At 35.3% G+C, this 20,450-nt stretch overlaps 2 protein-coding genes and 1 long non-coding RNA gene across 4 annotated transcripts in view; 2 read left to right on the top strand and 1 right to left on the bottom strand.

The window, feature by feature from the left end:
- The window catches only part of LOC306887521, a 121,046-nt gene extending 102,382 nt beyond the window's left edge, over nt 1-18,664 (bottom strand). Inside the window, exon 1 of the long non-coding RNA XR_013785687.1 lies at nt 18,366-18,664. This is a non-coding gene — a long non-coding RNA (uncharacterized lncRNA). The remainder of the gene's footprint in view (nt 1-18,365) is intronic.
- LOC306887192 (uncharacterized protein) lies at nt 1,234-10,455 on the top strand. Its single transcript, XM_079444767.1, has 8 exons — nt 1,234-1,323; nt 5,814-5,968; nt 7,566-7,703; nt 8,054-8,078; nt 8,392-8,424; nt 8,525-8,633; nt 8,728-8,784; nt 8,962-10,455. Exons 1-7 carry the CDS (start codon nt 1,299-1,301, stop codon nt 8,777-8,779), a joined length of 537 nt encoding a protein of 178 aa, XP_079300893.1. The 5' UTR covers nt 1,234-1,298; the 3' UTR covers nt 8,780-8,784; nt 8,962-10,455.
- Nucleotides 16,099-19,489, top strand: LOC306887520 (uncharacterized protein). 2 transcript variants are annotated; one of them, XM_079445305.1, is made up of 8 exons: nt 16,099-16,439; nt 16,816-16,931; nt 17,452-17,574; nt 17,679-17,706; nt 17,800-17,850; nt 18,078-18,125; nt 19,100-19,175; nt 19,302-19,489. In XM_079445305.1, exons 1-8 carry the CDS (start codon nt 16,259-16,261, stop codon nt 19,363-19,365), a joined length of 687 nt encoding a protein of 228 aa, XP_079301431.1. In that variant the 5' UTR covers nt 16,099-16,258; the 3' UTR covers nt 19,366-19,489. The 2 variants fall into 2 exon arrangements, with proteins under 2 accessions (XP_079301431.1, XP_079301432.1); XM_079445306.1 differs by having other exon boundaries at nt 16,365-16,439; nt 16,819-16,931.
- The last annotated feature ends 961 nt before the right edge of the window (nt 19,490-20,450 follow it).

The raw sequence follows: 20,450 nt of genomic DNA, 5'->3' as shown, positions 1-20,450 counted from the left end.
GACGATGGAAGATACAAGATATAAAACAGGATATAATATTTGAAACACTGCCTGTAAATTTGGTTACATTAACAGAAACAACCCCCATAAACCTACACTGAAAAGGAGCCTCACATGCCATGAACTATAGAATAGTGGAGATTTTATCAAATTTGTGTTTTCTAAAAGTCATTTTTTAAACGTACATTTAGGAAAATCTTCCTCTCTAGTTTTAAATGGTATTGCATTTAAATTAAAAACAAAACTATTAGATTCTATACAGACTGTTAGAGCACAACACAAACACGGGTGTGGTGGTCTGAACAAAAACCTTGTCAAAGCAACAGCAATTTCCTGTAAATGGGATGAATTAAAAGAAAACATAGGGGAATCACCTCTTCAGCTGTTGCTTATCACCAGTATTATGAATAAGGAATGAGGAACTATCTGACATTATTCTTGGTTACTGTAGGCATGTGAGCTAACATACCATCATATCATATTATATCATCATCAATGGGTGTTGGATCTTTATGAAGGGCCAGCACTGAGCAACATATCTGAGGATACGTTTAACTACTGGCTGGCTATATATAAACCTCTTTAAGCTTATTAGTATAACAGTTATTTACTATTGACTCTACACTTTAATATTGTGGACTTTAAATATGAAAGTGTACATATACTACAGTATGCCCATACTAATGCAGCTGTATACATTTGCAACGATGCCATTTCTGTTTCTTTCTAGTTATTTGTATGTCTTCATGCACGTGTTTGTATTCTTCTGTTTCTTATGTGGTGTCTATTGTCTGAAACTGCTACTAAAAAAATTTCAGATAGTCAGTAAGAAACAGTTCTGATTATGCTCTGAAATTCTAATCAGCAAGTCTAAACAAACACTTGTTGTTTAATTGTAAACAATACTTTGCACTCATGTCTGTAATCAGATATGTGGGAAAAGTAAGAGACTGTCTAAAGAGACTCTAAAGCTTGTTTCCATTTCTCAATTTTTTTTTTTTATGTGGCATGGCCTGACACAGATGTCATGTGTCAGTCAAAAATTTAAATTTGTACACTTAAATAGAAATCAGTAACCAAAAAAACACAACTATATAACATATTAACTTTCTGTAAGGAATAACTGAACTACCAACACTGTATTATTGCGTAGGCGTAGGCTTGGGTTGGGGTTCAACACGAGTTAGCCCCGCCCCTCTCTGCATGCTGATGCAAAGGTCTTTCCAAGTTTTGACAAGAAGGAAGTATACTATCTGGCAGAAAGTGCAGTAGTAGTAGGGTCTGTTCTTCAATTCAAGATGAAAGCTCTTCTGACTATTCTCGGTAAGCTTTTTAAATAATTAATTTCTAGGTAGCGTTACTACTTTCATTTTCTTGCGGCTAACTACAATACGTTTTGTTAAGCCAATGTGTTGTGTTGTTATCTCCATTGTGGTTTTAGTCGTCGTTGATCTGAAATGGGTCTTAAAAAACTTTAAAAAGTTCACAGATTTAGCTTCATTAAGCCAAATACGTCAAACTCGGCGTTTTATTATTGTTTTAATTACCGCCTTACACGACGTTCGCATTTGGATTGTTAGTTTAACATTGTTCTGTATTTGCTGGCTTTACTGTATTGAGTTTCCTATTAGGAAGTTGCCTCTCAAATCATGATTATGATTGAATATAAGTGTAGAATATAAGGTCTTCATAAAGGCATTCTCATTTGAGAGGATAATGTGTATCAGTTAAACCGAGACAATACTCTCTCGGGGAATTAGGCTAATGCAGACGAATTAAGAATCGCTTTTACACTGAATTAAATATATTTTATCGACCTTAAACGAAACTTAACCCTCAGGCTATTATTGTTAAGCTGTTTTTTTTGGATGAGGAGAAAGTCATTTCCTGTGGTGTGACCTGTGGCAGTTATAGTATGATGTAACATGTGATTTATGAGATTTTATGAAGTCATAGTAGCCTACTATTAAAGTGAATGTTTTGAGAAGATATTTTCCATAGGCCTCAAGAGGAAATTCCCTGAGTGTGCAGAAGTTACTGTGCTTGTGCAACTGTATGATCATGTTATAGACAAAGATTGACATTTACATAAATGTATAATAAATATAGGCTCAAATAAATTATTAATAAACCAACAATAAAGTTTTTTTCTGCTGGCCAGTAGGTTGCTGTTGTATCAGAAGCAGTGTAGCATGTGCATGGAAGTGCTTTTCCATTGAAAACAGTGGGGAAATCCTATTTGTTGTTGTCACTGAATAGCTGTATGAAAGTGGGTAACATCATCTTTTTGTTTTATTTGCTGACGTGCATTTGTTCATTTTTTTAAAGAAAAAGTCCCATCCCCCACTACATTAAGTTTAGAGCACAGATGTTATCTATATTGGCATAAATTATATTTCCTTCTTCAATGTTTTCTCCCTAACTACTCAAGGAATGTGGATGGAAGCTGCAAAACGCTATATAAATATGAATCCTGCATATACTGCGTGTTTTTCTGCAGCCTGCCACCTCAATATACAAGTAAATAAATACATAAACAATTTCTAGAGCTGCTCTGAGAATCACTTCAAAAGCGTTTTACCATTTCATTTGAGAAAAACTTTTGTTATAACATATTTAGGGAAGTCGTGGCCTAATGGTTAGAGTCGGACTCGTAATCCAAAGGTTGGGGATTGTAGGTGGGGGGGGAGTGAATGTCCAGCGCTCTCTCCACCCTCAATACTACGACTGAGTAATTCCGAGTATGGGTCACCATAATTGGCAGTATGTCACTTCACTTCACTTACAAACACAAACACAAACTTAAAGTGCATATTGCAGGTTAAAAAAAATAATAATAATTGAAAATGTTTTACAAGACGCGAGGGCACAAATTTAGATAAAAAAGTGACGCTTTCCTGGACAGTTCTCAAAAAACGTTTTTTTTTTCAACATCGCGTCATATTACGTGACATAAGGGAGTCGTGTGCCGCGCTCTGCTTTGAGCGCGCGCGAGTCAGTGTGTTTTTGGTAGTTGTTTTTATTTCAATTTATCATTGTCATGGTAAATTATTGTGTTTGTGGAGGTTGCACAAACTCCAGCCTGTCAGGACATCGAGTCCACAGGTTTCCTAACAAGAAATAGGACGGTATCTTCCGGGCCTCGGTGCATTAGTGCAGCTGAAGAGACGGGACTTCACTAATGCATCTGCTTCAAACACCGCGGTGCTGTGTCACTTAACGATACTTTACACCGGAGGATTATCATCGTTGGTGTATATCTAGCACAGCCTTCACGATTTAACACACTTTAACAACACATTAGTGTGATACCCAGACTGAAAGATTGTTAAATGTTTTTAAATGGGTCAGATGGCATTTCTTTTGGTAGTATATTATATATATATTAACGGTTGAAATGTTGTGTTTTGAGTTGGGTATTAACAGTGCTATGAAATAATATTTATGATTTAGTGCTGTATAAATAAAACTAAATTGAATTAAGCATAAATGCAGATCTGCTTGATTGTGATTTTATTTTTTATTGATTGTCAACAAAATGGGGCCATTCAAAACCTTTATAAAGTCCTCCTTCCTCTGTAAACTATCTTCTAATGGCTGACACAACACATGCACCACAGGCCCAGCGGACAACTTGTCTGTATGCTGTCATTATTGATTGAGTTATACCAATGGTATCAAAAAGTGTTACTTATAGGTAGTCATGACCTAAATAGAGTTAACTTGTAATTGAGAATCAATTATTCAGACTGTTTTAATATTAAAATCTTTAACAATGTATTTATACATGTATACAAGTGTTTAGCTTACAGTAATAAATGATTTCTGCACTAAAACATGTGTCTGCTGGCCTGGAGAGGTCTATGCTTTCCTCGCATTTCCCACACAAGCACCTATGAATCAAAAACGTGTTTATCTCTTCTCTCCTGCGGTGATAAGAGACCACTATCACGTAACGTTAGTGTCGGATATTAACGAGTGTGACAAGCCTGATCAACGCTTATTAGTTTCTATTACTGGTAGTATCAATACTAGCATTGCTATTGCCTGATTACATTAGCTAACATGTGTATATCTGTAAGCTAACACTGATCTCTCACCAAACACCTGCCCTGTTCTCCTCACATCAACTCAATTAGTCTTCTCCGACCGTTGTTCTGTCTAATCCTGGCCTGTCCTGCTCTCTTGGCTGCATAGCAGGTTCATCATTTTATCTGTGGTCCGTCATACGAGTGTAAATACACATTTAAAATTTCCTCAGCGTCATTGCCATCCATTGTTTTCCTGTGGTTTAAATGGACCGCTCTCCCTTTTGATGCGTCACTTCCTGTTTTGGCGCGTTTCAGATGCGGAAGTAAAAATTCTCTCACAAAAACAACTCCAGAAGCCTTAATAGCGTATTTGAAAGAAAATCTAGTTCCTACAGTATTTTCTATACATCGACTCACTGGAGTCTCTAACCTGCAATATGCCCTTTAAAGGTCTTCACAGCAACCTGTCAAAATAAAAGTTTGGTTGTTTGAAGAATCTATCACAGAAATATATTACTTAATGTAATGATAATTCTAATACTAATAAAAGTATTATTAAAACATTAATTTTAAGGAGATTATTTACCAGAAATATGTAAATCCACAAACTATTTCTGGAAAAAATTAAAATAAATAACAATAATAATATATATTTTTATGAAATAAATAAATTAGACATGCTTTTAATTATTAAAGATTAATGAAACATTTAAAACAGAATTCAGAAAATTAATGGAAAACACAATTTGGTAAAAAATAAAACTGAATTTGAGATTAAAAAAATAAATAAAACTGATTTCATTGGGCCTTAAGGTCATTTCTGTTCAACTTTTAATAAATTTCTGTGAAATTGTGTGATTTCAATTAATTGGGCATGCTTTTTGATTTTTATATATATATATATATATATATATATATATATATATAACCATTAAAACAGATTATAGAAAAATTAAAACGGGAAAAAAAAGGAATTTGGGAAAATAAAAAATGGATTTCAAAGACGGGTCAGGTATTTAATTATTTTTTACAATATCTATTTTTCTCACACAGTAAATTAATCTTAAAATACCTTGAAATGTATAGAAAAGGGGGCCTTTGTAAGGGGATAATATCATTTGGGGGTCCTTGGCATCAAAAAAGTTTGAAAATCTTAGATCTGTCCTGTGACTGGTGGGTTTAGCAATGCTCAGATTCAGAGCAAAAGTGTAAAATGTGACTGGGTCACTGGGGTATATTTTTAGCAATAGCCAAAAATACATTGTATGTGTCAAAATTATCCATTTTTCTTTTATGCCAAAAATCATTAGGATATTAAGCAAAGATCATGTTCCATGAAGATATTCAGTGAATTTCCTAGCGTAAATATCAAAACTTAATTTTTGATCAGTAATATGCATAGTTAAGAACTTCATTTAGACAACTTTAAAGGTGATTTTCTCAGTATTTAGATTTTTTTTTTTTTTGCACCCTCAGATTCAAGATTTTCAAATAGTTGTATCTCAGCCAAATATTGTCATATCCTAACAAACCATACATCAATGGAAAGCTTATTTATTTAAAAAGCTTAAAAATTTCACTTATGACTGGTTTTGTGGTCCAGGGTCACAAATAGATATAAATATGTAATAGCAGTATTCAATATCAGTTTTTGTCCAAAGTTGCATTTTGCCTTTGTAGAGCAGCATAGGCTTCTGTATGTTTGTTTGTTTGTTTGTTTTTAATGAACCAAATGAACCTAGTATACTGATTGTTTTGTTGTTTTGTGCTTGTCTCTTTCAGTTGTGGCCTTGCTGTTATGTATCGTACTGTCATCAGAAGAATCTGATGTGCTGCAATGCACAGGGGAGAAACTGAGTGATGGACAGTTCTACTTTAATATGCCGTATGAAGTTAAGGAGGACATCTATGACTGCGAGACCCAATGGCTTGTTGATGTATATATTTTATGTCTTAAGTAAACATACAATGATATGAATAATTTTGTCAAAATATCTGGATTTCTGCATTAATTACTTTGTCAAAATCAAACAAGAAAACAAAGTCTGGCTTAACTAATAGCACACAAACAACTGTACCAAGGCCTGTTGTGGGGAAAATTTAAGTAAACCTCTTATCTATTTTATAACTTCTCCACAAGTTAACTGGAGTCATTTTAGGGTATGAGATTGGGAGTGGGGGTTGCTCAGGTGCCATGACCTTTAAATAAGGGCACACAAAACCAACACTTCTGGGAAAATGTTCTGTGGACAGTTCAAGACCTTTATTGGGGAAGTCGTGGCCTAATGGTTAGAGAGTCGGACTCGTAATTCAAAGGTTGCGGGTTCGAGTCTCGGGCCGGCAGGGATTGTAGGTGGGGGGAGTGAATGTGCAGCGCTCTCTCCACCCTCAATACCACGACTGAGGTGCCCTTGAGCAAGGCACCGAACCCTCAACTGCTCCCCGGGCGCCGCAGCATAAATGGCTGCCCACTGCTCCGGGTGTGTGTTCACGGTGTGTGTGTGTTCACTGTTGTGTGTGTGTGTTCACTGCTGTGTGTGTGCACGTTGGATGGGATAAATACAGAGCACGAATTCCGAGTATGGGTCACCATACTTGGCTGTATGTCACGTTACTTAGATGTTGGGTGATGCGACAAGACAAGGCACAGCTTTTTCTTGATTGTCACAGTTGTTAAGTCAGACTGTGTTTGTATATAATTGTGAGTTAAATAAAAGGTATAGTTCACTCAAAAATGAAAATTCTGTCATTAATTACTCACCCACGTTGTTCCAAATCCGTAAGACCTTTGTTCATCTTTGGAACACAAATTAAGATATTTTTGATGAAATCTAAGAACTTTCTGACCCTCCATTGACAGCAAAGCAACTGACACGTTCAAGGCCCAGAAAGGTTGCAAGGATATCGTTAAAATAGTCCATGTGACATCAGTGGTTCTAGCGTAATTTTATGATGCTATGAGAATACGATGCACGTTCACGCATGCATCGTGATATTCTCATGAACACGTGTCGAAGACTGACATGGAAGAGAAGAATAAAGTCTTCAACTTTATGTTGAATAAAGTCTTTATTTTTGTTTTCTTTGCACACAAAAAGAATTGCCACAGCTTTATAAAATTAAGGTTGAACCACTGATATTTTAACAGTGTTCTTACTACCTTTCTGGACCAGTTGCGTTGCTGTCTATGCAGGGTCAGAAAGCTCTCAGATTTCATCAAAAATATCTTGTGTTCCAAAGATGAATAAAGGTCTTACAGGATTGGAATGACATGAGGGTGAGTAATTAATGACAGAATTTTAATTTTTTTGGGTGAACTATCCCTTTAAGATCAGATTAGATTTTATCAAACAGAAATTCAAATATTTTCAAAAGGGTTTGGAAACGTATTCTTCTCATGGTAAACGTCAAAAAAGTACTATAAACAATACATTACAAATAGCATCAGTGAAAAAGTAAATGTATACATATATTCTTAACCCTACCATCCTACCTTTCTTTATTTTTTTCCTTCTCTCTCCCTCTTTTGATCAGGAGAAAGTGGCAGGGATTTCTGATGCTGAAGGAAATATGCCGTACATATTCCCAATTGCAAACTTGACAGTGAACGCAGCCATCTTACAGACGTGCCCTGAAAGACTTGAATGCCTGCTCATCTGCCCCAGCGCCAATGTAAGTGTAATATTGGTAACGTGTTTTAGCTTTTATGTACCGCTAGGTATTTAATTAATATTATAAAACAGATAGTTCCGGTCCTTGATTCCGATTGGTTGAGCCACGTTCAAAGCCGGTGTAAATTACACTACAAACCTACACCTTTGTTTACTTTGTGTGTTGCTTGGCAACCACTTTGTTCCAACCATAGGTTCCAACCAGTGTAACAACGCCCCTTACCTGTTATAAATTCACTGTAAACCACGGCTTCACAGGGCTTATTGCTGTATAATAGCATAACCAAACGGACATTGATTTGCTTCATGCTTTCATTCTCATTTTCATTTCTCTTTTTATTTATTGTGTAGATCAATGAAAAGCTGTGGTGCTCTTGTAAGTAATACTTTTATTACTATATACTTATTTGACTGACTAGATAATCTTTATAAGCATGCCTTCATATCTTGACAATAGAATACTTATTACCTGGTTAAGAATTTGCTATGCAAGAGTCTGCAATATAGTGCTACACACTTTTTTCAACCTTGCAATATAGTGCTACACACTTTTTTCAACCTGTAAATGTTGAAGCAAGTGTCTTCAATACACCAACTTTAGGGCATAGTAATATAATTGATTAAGAACAAAACACTAGAGATCTTTTATTTGCCTAGTCTGCACAATGAATGAAATGATTGTGTTGCAGGTGATGGATCTTCTCCGACTACACTTCCTGAAGGTAAGATCAGCTGCTTATACTACACCGCTAATTTGTATCAAGCTGTTAACATGAAAGTGCTCAAATAAGTTGTGCTTTTTTATGTTTGTTTGTTTCCTAGTGGGTTTTCCTAACTGGAACATTTATATTTATATTGGAGTGGGTGCGTTTGCAGTGTTGGTGATTGTCATTGTCATTGTCATCACTGTGCTTTATCGGAAAAGACAAAGGTGAGGTCCTCTTAAAAACTGCCACGAACAAGCTTAAACACATGGCTTTGTGTAATATATGTCTTTTAATATCTGTATAATTTTGTGCTTCTAGATCAGGATATGTTCTGAGTGGTCAAGGTTCTGCTGAAAAGATTGCTGTTTGATTGTGGTATGTAGCATCAATGGTATTTGATAAAATACTGCTGTTATAATGTGAAATAGTTCAAATCATCATCTTTGATCTTTTCTTTTGAAATGTACTACATTATATTAGGCAGTGAATTACAGCACATACAGCAGTGAGTACCGCTAAAACCATTTCCCTTTCCTTTTTATTTAACCACAGGAGAAGTTACATCATTGCACCTGGGAGTTCTTCAGTCATTCACTATTATCTTATCTTATATATAAGAAGGTCATAACCTTGTCTTGAACATTAGAGAGGTGGCTAGGCTTATTTTTTTAGTTTAAAGAATTTGTAAAGAATTAGATAATTAAAGGGATAAAGAAAAATGAAGAAGATCAGTAAAATAAGTAGAATTTATTCACGCTAGACTTAACATCTTTTGATTTTGTGTTTGTCCTTTTAACTAAACTGATCATGACTCTTAACTAATCGAAATGAAGCTATATGATGAAATAATGGGTAACACTTTATTTTAGGGTCTCTTAACTTGTTGCTTATTAGCATGCATATTACTAGAATATAAGCCATTTATTAGTACTTATAAGCACATTATTAATGCTTTATTCTACGTGACCTTGTTCTACATCCCTAATCCTACCCAACACCTAAATTTAACAACTACCATACTAACTATTAATAAGCAGCAAATTAGGAATTTATTGAGGGAAAAGTCATAGTTAATAGTGAATAAGTGTTCCCTATTCTAAAGTGTTACCAAATAATGATATAATGCAATTATATATTATAGAACTATATATTTATATTTATTTATATTAGATATTTTGTCTGTTATGCAAACGGGCATTTAGTATGCATAACTGTACGTATGTATATGCAAGTAAAACTATAAATAAATAACTAAATTATAATGTAACTTGATATATGTAACTTATAGTATAACTATTGATATATCTATCACTGGTCCAGTCTGTCTGTGTGAAAGAACTTGGATGGATTGCATGGCACTATAGTGAGCATAAAATACGTGTGAGAACATAAAAGTAACTGTATGACCAAGGCAAGTATTTCCTGTAAACTGCTGCTGTGGAAGCAAAATGAAAAGAAATGCTGTGCCAGTGAGTACACGCATCTAATACATTACTAATCAAATCCACTCAGCACCTGCCACTGCTTCAGATCCGGCCTCAAATATTAACATGCCGTCGCCTTGAAATTATAAGGTTCTATCTGCATTCTGAGCAATTGTGAGATTTTGCATTCCATAGACTTGTTTTCTAAACAAATTCCCAAAATGTATACAGCTTACAAAAGAAACATCACATAATGTAAATAAGTTGTCACAGAATAAGAATATGTGAATAACTCCATTTTGACAAAAATGTCAGATAGAACCTTATAATTCCAAGTCGATGTGTTGAAAAAAATAAAAAATACAAAAAACTAATGTAGTAAATTTACAATAATGATCTACATGTATATATTTATTTTACGGGGGTTTGACTCTAAGTGGTCCCTATATGCTATGCTATCTGCTGATAAAGTTATTTCCTTCCTGTACTGTAGCCACTGATTTATATTCATACAGTGTCCACTATTACTTTGTGGTAAAGGATGCGGACACTGCTAGGTTTGATGATATTTGTATCAACGTGTCATGAATGATGTTTAATAATATTTACTTACATATTATATTGCACAAAATCACTAGGTGCAAAATATTTATGGGGATTTCTGTAAATAAAATATTAGAAAACCATTTTGAGTGTGTGCCTGATTTATTTTTCTACACTTTTTTCTGATTTATTTTTCTACACAGATAATTTTTCAATAAACAGCAGATGAGAGGATGAGAGCTGCACTGTGAAAGTGTTGACTGATCACAAACCCTTAACACTGACAAAGACTGTAACTCATTATGTCATCTAACAGACAGCTGTGCTCACATAGACACACATGGTGGGTCTGTCTGCCATTGAAGTGGTCTTTAAGGGTTTCAGCCCTGTCAACACAAAACTCTGTGTCTATCATATCTAAACAGTGAATTTGATCTCAAATGCAAAATTTCAAACTTAATATATCGAAGTTACATTTACATCACAAAACATACAACATGTATTAATATAGTTTCATTTCATTAAACAGGGTGGTATATTCAGCACAACCATGGTTCGTGGCCAGATGTACACTGTACACTTAAATGACAACAACCAGTTTCACACAACCTTTAGGAATCTACACAAATGTTTTTGCCGGGAAACTGTTGATCAGATGATCAGAATACTGGGAAATAGTTCTGTTTACATGTTACCATTAGCAACAAAAGATCAACTTATTGTAAAAGTTTATTTTGTTGATCATTTTAGTGACTCAGTACTATTCACGTGACTCTACATGCATGCTTAATATAGCAAGGAATATGGCAAACCTTCAATACTGAAACCTCTAATATTGTCACAACAGCAATGGACAAACGTCTCTACACTATATACGAGTGCTGGGAATTTCCCAGCTTATCTTAGAGGTTACAGTAGTTGCCATATTAACAGAAGAAAAATGAAATGTTGTCCAGCTCCAGAGCAGCCAATCATGTCACTACGATCACCTCACACATATCACCAGATCAGGAAATCTGTTCAACTTTTTGTATGCAGCTGTTGACCTAGATATTCGTTACATTTACCCACAGCCCTCAGTGAATCTTCATTTTCAAGTTCAAGTTCTAAGCAAAATGGAAGTGAGGCTATTATCTTGACAATGGTTGTGCGCATTGAAAGGAAACTTTATAAATGGCATAGCCATTTAGGAGCCACTGCTCCTAAAATCATATAGCTAACATAAATGTGTCTTTTGTGTTGTTCCAACCTTGTATGACTTTTTCTGTGGAACAAACATGAATATATTTTGTCTCAAGTTTTCAGGTTCATATAATGGCTGGGTCCCAAAGATGTGGGTCATAGAGGAAGACATGAAGTGACATCAGAGAACTTGAGAATATTATGTGCAACTGTACTGTATGTAAATCATCTGTCTCTGTTCAGGCAGGAAATGCAGTGAACAGCAGTGATGGTCCATAATTATAAGAATGACATAATGTTTCACATTATCTGCATATCATCTAGAAAAGCAGCAGAAGCTGGGAAACTTCATATGATTTGTACAGGTGTAATATAATTTATGTAAATTTTCTTTTATGTGCTGATGATGACTTCATTGTCTGTGATTATTGCATTACCAGCAATCATACTGCTCTTAACTGAGCTTAATTTAATGCTAACACTTCCTTTTTGCAACATTTGCAATAAATAAAATGAGGTGCTGCTGAAATACCCCTCAAATGTCAAATGTCCCCTTCCACCTGTCATATATAAAAGCTTATAAATTCATTATGTAGACCTCTTCTATTCTAAATATGTCATATAATGTAAACGCCATTTGGATTGATTTATTTATGCAGTGTCAGCTAAGTTGCAAGCATTATACACATTATGCTTTTGTAATATTTCATGAGCTATTTTATTACTCAACATCACAATAAAACCTCTACATTGAAAGCACTTAAACCCCTGCATTCCAGGTGCAAAGTCATTTGGGGTTTCTATTAATAAAATCCCATAAGAACATAGTGGTGTCTAGTTAACTATAGCCTAACCTTTCTATGCCTCAAATCATTTTACAAAGTAGGCCAACATTCACTCAACATTTAAGTCTTCCCTAAAGGAGAACAGATCTATCATCCTCCAAGTATTAGTCACATATGCCACATAACATAGTCAAATACACAAACAATAAATGAATATTTTTGGTCATTTAGTATGAGCAACATGAAAAATTAAAAACCATTCACTTACAATGTTAAGTTTTGTGAAAGGGGCCATAATTATTTACAGTGAAATATGCAAGTGTTTACTATTTTAACTTAAAAATGACTGATATTTCTGCTAAGAATACACAGACGTAGGCTACCGTAGGATATTAAATACTTGGATACATCAATGTTTGTCAAGTCAAATATTAAATATGTCTTACCAAACTAGTGTCCATTTTCAGATAATAACAGGCTACAGTTTTCTTCACCCAAACAGTACAGTAATCCAGAGTTCAGAGTTCAATGACATGAATCCCTTGTTTTTTATTTGTCTGTGATGACTTTTAAGCCAGAGATCAGTGGTTCACAGCGAGAACAGTGCTTGCTCAATACCTCAGCATATGTTACTTTAGTTCTTTGTTAAATACATCTAATAGCAACTAACAAACCATTGCCTAAATGTCCCTGCCTTGTTTTCCAGAGGTCTCATACAGATAAGTGTGACAGAATGACAAAAAAACTAATATTATGAATGTTTTGTGGCTGTATGTCTGTTTCCAAAGATGTTAAGATATTTTAGCAGCAGTGCTAAATCAGATCAGACGTGATCAGACGTGCCATAAACTTGCTAAACCTTCTCTGTCTTGTTACCTTCCCCCTGCCAGAGGAAGGTACTTTCCAGCAGCCTTAAACGTGACCATGGACATGAAGTTAACAAAGTTATTTTAGAGAAGGGTGTGCTTCAGTTGATGTTTATATTTCCCTTTCTTATAATCTGCTTTTGTAATTCATTAGAGCTGTGTAAATCCACAGTGTTATATTATAACAAATTACAGTACCCTTCAGACCAATTTGAAGAATCATGTGTTAGCCCAAGGGACAGAACAAATCACAATATTGAAATTATACCAAGGCTAACACCTCACTGATTAGTTTAAAATATACATAATTATTGACAAACTACCTGACAAACCAAGACACATTTCTTGTGTGTAAACAACAATCAAGGCAATACATTATGGCATAATAATGAGTGCAATTCTGAGTGTGTCAGTGTGAGTAATATTATGATGATGTAGAAACAAGCAGTATGAGCAGTATCTATCTATCTATCTATCTTTCATGTATCTACTGCTGGGTTCTGCCTATTGGGTTTATTTTCAAAGTTTTAAAAAGGTAGTTTTGTGTAACCCACTGCAGGGTTACATTCCACTGACAATAGAAATGATGCACCTTCTCATATCCAGCCAGCTAACTAACTGCTGGAGTGTCACAACAACCGTAGTGACTGGTTTTGACATGACAGGTTTTTACATGAAAAAGGTGAGACTAAGAAACAAGCTGTTTTTATTTAACATCACTCAGCAAATGTGAAAATCTTTTGAACTGAAATAGAGTTCATATCGTACTGACACCAGTTTCCTTCCTCCCACAGATGCCAGAAGCACACCATTTATATTGACACTTCCTAATGTTTCATGCTTTAATGAACTTGCCATAAAATAAAATGATAAATGTTATAAATAACTACAAATAGAAAATAACTACTTTAACCCAGCAGTGCTATATTTCACAACCAATGCTAAGAACAAATGTAACTCATTAAAACAGATTTTTGATCAGGTTTGATCAGGTGTTATTGTCTAAGGCAATCCCATGTCTGATAAAAGAGCTGAATAATTATAAATTAACCTTTCCTGCAGCAAGATTAAGGCCCTTGTGCAGCCAGTCCTTTGACTGACCAATGACAATCTGCTAGAAAGAGGCCATCTGACTGACATGTAAAGTGACCAAGACCAGTTAATTATCTTACTGTGCACTTTGTCACCAGCCATTCACGCCAGATCAGTTTGAAGCACATCTCTCCATCTTTCAGTGCCCGCAAGCAATACTATACAATACTAAATCGGCTGGCATATGCTCCAGATATTTCCTTTTTAGTGAGGTATATGTTCCATTGTTTGTTAGGACATGTAACTAACAAATTGAGATCAGTTGGGAATCCTTGCATATGTTGGCAATAGGTCAGCCAAGATTGGAAAATGATAGTTGCATCTCATGAAAAGTCTCTTCAGCATCACAGAGAACAACAACAACAACAAAAAAAAAAATCTATGGGGTTCTATGGGGTCGTTCTATGGGGTCGTTCACACAGAGCGTGCGCTCTTGCTTTTATTTAGAACATGAGAAGCAACACAGCAGAATGGAGATGTGTCTTGAGTAACTTATTTAAACTTCACCCAGCTGTCACATTATGTCCATAGCTGTTTTTTAGGGAATATGTACATACAAGCAATGACAAACCAGCCCTTACGAAAATTAACCATGGTTTTTATAGTGGCATTACCTTTTAAGCACAGTTTTACTGAAAATTCCATGGTTAAACTATGGTTAGTGTAGCAAAACCATGGTTAATTTGTGGTTACCATATTTTAACTATAGTATCCATGGTAGTAACCATGTTTTTATTCTTATTTATTTTTTTCGTTTTATTTGCAGCAAAAATAAACATTAGCCTATTTGACACCGTCTAGTGGCATTTTAAATGGTACTTTAAATGCCTCACAACAAAAGGGCCCCTATATGCTCCTGTAAAAACGTTTTACATTTGCATATAGCGTGGGAATTGAAAAACGGATTTATATCCGTTTTGCGAAGACACATTGATGTGGCCAAGTGTAAATGGAAATGTTTTAATAAATCAGAAATATATCCGATCAGAGAAAACGCATGAATTGACCAGGTGTAAACAGGCCCTAAATTAGTTATTGTTTTTATATTTATATTTATAACCAGTGATTGGGCATGTTACTCAAAAAAATAATTATTGTTAGTTACTCCTTTCAAAAGTAATATTATTACTTATTACTTTCTGGCACTAGTGTAACTAATTACATTACTTTTCATTCATGCCCCACAGTCAGCAGTCATTAGAAACAGTAGTAATAGAAGAAGAATGAGCTTTATTGGCCAGGTATGTTTACACATACAAGGAATTTGTTGTAGTGACAGAAGCTCCACAGTGTAACAGAAAGACAGTAACAGGACAGGACACAGATAATAAAAACAAAATAACAAGAAATAGCCAATAACCAATATACAAAGCTGCAAAAAAAAAAAAACACAATATATAATATATAATATAGACAACTATGTATGTACAGGTCAAGTGCAAATTAGAAATTAGAAAAATAAAAATAAAATAAGTGAGTATGGTGAATGGATAATGTATTAGTTGTGTGTTCCACGTTTATTATTGAGTGTTCATGAGATGTATTGACTGAGGGAAGAAACTGTTCCTGTGTCTGATAGCAATGCGTTGTATAATCTCATTAATTGTCATGTGTAGCTTGAAGCTAATTGTAGCTATAATTTCTCAGTTAACCATATACGATTTTATTCCATGTATTTTATCAAAAGAAATCACATAAATTCTTCAGAAAATGTTTCGTTTTATACAATTTATAACGGGATCAGAAGGATGTGGGTGGGCAAGCCAAGTAAAGTCAGAGTAAATAATGCCACTACTTCCAAATCAAAATGAGAGTGACGATAAAAAGATAAAGAGCCACTGTTATCAGGCAAAACCTCAATAAATAGTTCCAACTGTTTGTTTGAAATGGGCCTCCTGATTTTTATAAAGAAGTTCGAGAAGCATTGGCGCTGCACAGAGCGAATGGAAGCGCGCGCATGACAGCGCGATACTTGATGTCTTCACTGGGCGACAACTTTGTCTTAACTTGTATGATACCGGTTTATTCATTACGCTCTTTCAGCCGCAGCCTCACATACGGTATCATCATGCATACCGCGCTATTGTTGCTTGCTTTGCTCTGGAATTTTTCTCTCATCGAGGGAAAGTCACTCGAAGGTAAGATTTCCCATTTTAGTAGTTAAAGAAAATGCATTTTATAACTATGATGATGTGCATCGATAGCCTAGTGATGCTGAAACGAAAATATAGGCGCATAGGCTATTGATGAGCTATTGGAGTTATTCAAGTTCTCATATGACGTACCTTGTGAAAATGTACTTAAAGGAGTTCATTACAAAATATAGTTCACTTGCGTTTTGGCAGACAAATGTGATGAGGTTAGCTCAGTCCGAGTAGGTGGGATTTTTTATGCATAGGTAACCTGACATTCTTTAAAGTAGCCAGAGAGTACAGTTGCCGTTAAACTCAAAACCCCGTTTTAATGCTGGGATTATGGCAGGCAGACTGAATTAATTTGATGAATTTCGCGCAGCAGGTGAAAAGTGTGTTGGGACTCGGAGAGAAGATTCATCCTATGACTTTGAGCTGCCCGACGCTGTAGCCGTGAATGTGCAGGATCCTGCGTGTGATGCGGAGTGGACCATTGATGTAAATATCAAAACCACTTCCCCTCTGACAAGCCATTGAGTAGCTACTATGGAAAGGCACTTCATGGCCTTTTTAATTTCATTTTTTCTCCAAACTTATTTTCTAAACTTGGATAGGATGGGACAGTACTCCCCATGATAAGGCTAAAATTCCACGTGAAAACTCATCTTTATTTACATGTTGTGTTTTAAATAAAGTTAACCACAAGAGGTCACTACCATTACATGGTAGTGGCGCCCATGTCTTCATCTGTTCTTCTTAAAATGGCCACTAAAACACCAGGCTGACATAAGGTTTCACGTTATTATGCAGTACATCCAAAACGTGCCTTAATATAACTGTCATCTAGATTTTATCTAGATTATATCACTAGTTTAATATGCACCAATTTTCTGACACTATTTGTCACTGATTGTTCAAAAATTGTTTTGCACAAGCATTAGCGAAAAGAAGCAAAATGTTCAATATGTGAAAGTTTATGTTAACCATGTTAACTGAATCTCTCACAATTCTCCACTAGCAATTCACTGCAATCCTGGATGGAAATTCACCTCACTTTTCTCATCCCTTCAATAACGTAACTCGCCAGGGAATAAGTGTGTCTTACTGCCCAGCTTCAGTCAGATTCCACGTCTCTTGTCCAGTGAGTACAGTAACAATTATTCATCTTTTCAGAGCACATTTACTGCTCTTTATTTTAAGGATTGTATATACTGTACAAATGAATGCTTTTTGATTCTCCTGTAGATATACACCAATGACCTCACATGTTCTTGTGAGTACTTTTTCACTTTTTATCGCTTTGCTTTTTGCTCTCCACAATAACAAAAGCTATAACAGTGGCATCCAATTCTGTCTCTTTTATCAGGCATAAATTCCACCAACAATCAAGATTGTAGCACAACCCTGCAATCTGGAGGTATTAAACGTCATTACCTTTAAATCTGAATCATGTTACTAAATCCTGTTACTGGAATGAAATAACCTAAAAAGTTTAGTCCGGTGTTAGAGTAGCTGGAGTTTTCTTTAGAGTGCACAGCAAATATGCCTTCAGGAAATGGTGGTAGGGATATAGTATGTGGTGATATTAGAGGAAGATTTTGCAAATGCATGTACTGACTTTTTGTAATATAACTGCATTTACAGATATATCTTCCTCTGCCATCAAAACTGATTCATCAGTGATGCGACACTGTAAGTATATTCTGTAAAATAAATATAAATGACCAAATACCCAGCATTTGAAAAAAAGTGATCAGGCAATAACCTTTTACTAGTTTACTACTGTTTCATTTGTTAAAATACAGTATGATAAATGGCAAAAATGTAGGGTTAAACTTTCATAGACATTGCCAATCTGTATGATCGCCATATTACCATCAAAATATAACCTGCAAAACAAGCATTGCAAATCACATGCACACTGTTTCTTACCAGACTTCACTGTCTTTGTTATGGTTGCAGTTCAGAAATTCCACACAAGACAGAACAGTAGTAATAATTATCCTCATTTCGTTGGTCAAAGTTATGGAACCACAGAATGCAAAAATAATGCAAGTTCTCTCTCTGGTTTTGCTGAACCTTGTGAAAATCACCATCCGGAAATTCTTGTTTTGCAAGCCACTCCTAAAAACAATTTCAACGTTTATGTTCAATGTCAAAATTAAGTTGAGCAATCTCAAAGAGCAAACAGATCTAAGTACACAACCCAAAACAACAAGATACACAACTGCACTAAACTAAGGGAATTCTCTTAGGAACCTTTTAAAAATATATAAACAGGAAATATATTCCTGATGAGGAAGCAAGACTACAGCTCTGGAGATAGGGGAAGGAAAAATATTACTACAAGTACAGGGAGTTTGCTGTGAGTAAAACCATGTAAAAATGTATTAAAAGAGAGAACATATGACAAGATGGACAAGCAGCAAATCATAGATCATTAGTATAATCTTCTTTAATATCATCTCTATAATCTATTATTATTATCTCAGATTAGAACTATTAGGACTATTATTTTGGCACGTTACCATTAGAAATGTTGTAGCTTGTAGTTAATATCAGTGTATGCATTTTTCATAAAGCATTTATCTTAGAGCAAATGTCAAGACACCAAGACACATTTTTTGTTGTACATTGTTATTTTGGTGAAATGTTCTTCTTTACAGATTGTGCCATTGCTGTTGCTACGACTTTTGTCATAACCCTGGTCATTTTGGCTTTCCTCATCTGCAGGGCAAACAGGTATTTAACACATATTGCATTAATGTTATTTAGGCTTTCCTTGTCTGCAGGACAAACAGATATTTAACTCATATTGCATTAATGCCATATGCACAAGACATTAAACCACTATTTTCTATTTTATAGAACTGCAAAATATGATCAACTAGAGCCTCAGCTGATGAACAAAACCAGCCTGGTTCAGAATTAGCCTTTACTGACCACAAGCAGGGTATAAGTTAAGAAATATTTTAATTGTGAAAGTAAGAAATTGATCGATGGAAATAACTTAATTATAGTTACATGTTTGCTAACTAAATAAACCAATAAAAGCCATTTGTGGTGTGTTTTTGTGTTCATGGTTAATTGCTAAATTAGTCTAATTTCAACATGCAGTTTATAGGAGACTTACTAGCCTAGGTCTTTAATTAAAGGAGCACTGCGTAAGTTCTGAAATTTCTAACAGTTACTGACACCAGTGGCCATTAGAGGAACTGCAGCCAGTCTCATGCTCGCTCTCGGTGCGCACTAGATAAGGCTTTTTTAAAATATTTTTTTAAGCTTACGAGGAGTTTTCGTGAGTGTCTGGGTTGTGCTGGAGGCTGGTCGCTTCTTTCCGTCCGCAGAGTCCATTTCAAACACTAGCGTTAGCGATTGCCGCTGTAGACATGAACGCGCATGACGTCACATTTTGTGAATTTTCGCGCCAATTCAGACCCGACTCCTCCTCCAGACACAACTGAGCCTACAGGCTGATAGAGGCAACCGTGGTGGACAGTCAATGTGTCATTCTTCCTATTACATTATGGTTGGCTCATATATGGACAAATGAAAACTCTATCTTAAAGATTTTTTTAAGTAAAAACCTACACATAGCCCCTTTAACATTAACATTAATTTGTGCGCAGCCTACATTACAAACTGTCCTGGTTGAAGTGTAGCCTAAATGCAATTGGTCAAATCGGTTGTTTTGAGGAAATGAATTGCATTTCCGCTGAAAAACAAGCGTTCTAGCGTGAAAATGCTTGGGAACTAATGTGGTCGGAACCAAAGTTTACAGGACTGCGTTCTCTGGAACCCTCTCAAGCGGAGGACTTCTACATTCCGATTGGTTGCCGCCCAACCGCGTCATAGCTCATTACCATAAAGTTGACCTGACTTCACGCGCCGCTCCGCCGCCGGCAAATGAATGGCTTCCGGCGAGAGCGTCAAAGAGGAGAGTTGAAGTCAGGTTATATATATATATATATATATATATATATATATATATATATATATATATATATATATATATAT

This window comes from Barbus barbus, assembly GCF_936440315.1.
Source record: "Barbus barbus genome assembly, chromosome: 21".
NCBI lineage: Eukaryota > Metazoa > Chordata > Actinopteri > Cypriniformes > Cyprinidae > Barbus > Barbus barbus.
The sequence above is the reverse complement of the archived record's forward strand: the minus strand, read 5'-3'. Positions and strand labels throughout refer to the sequence as shown.

Coding starts and splice junctions, on each gene's coding strand:
- LOC306887192 (XM_079444767.1), top strand. CDS start 1,299: ATGAAAGCTCTTCTGACTATTCTCG. Junction 1,324..5,813: donor AGCTCTTCTGACTATTCTCG/GTAAGCTTTTTA, acceptor TGTCTCTTTCAG/TTGTGGCCTTGCTGTTATGT. Junction 8,634..8,727: donor CTTTATCGGAAAAGACAAAG/GTGAGGTCCTCT, acceptor TTGTGCTTCTAG/ATCAGGATATGTTCTGAGTG.
- LOC306887520 (XM_079445305.1), top strand. CDS start 16,259: ATGACAGCGCGATACTTGATGTCTTCACTGGGCGACAACTTTGTCTTA. Junction 16,440..16,815: donor CGAGGGAAAGTCACTCGAAG/GTAAGATTTCCC, acceptor AATTTCGCGCAG/CAGGTGAAAAGTGTGTTGGG. Junction 18,126..19,099: donor TTCATCAGTGATGCGACACT/GTAAGTATATTC, acceptor TCTTCTTTACAG/ATTGTGCCATTGCTGTTGCT.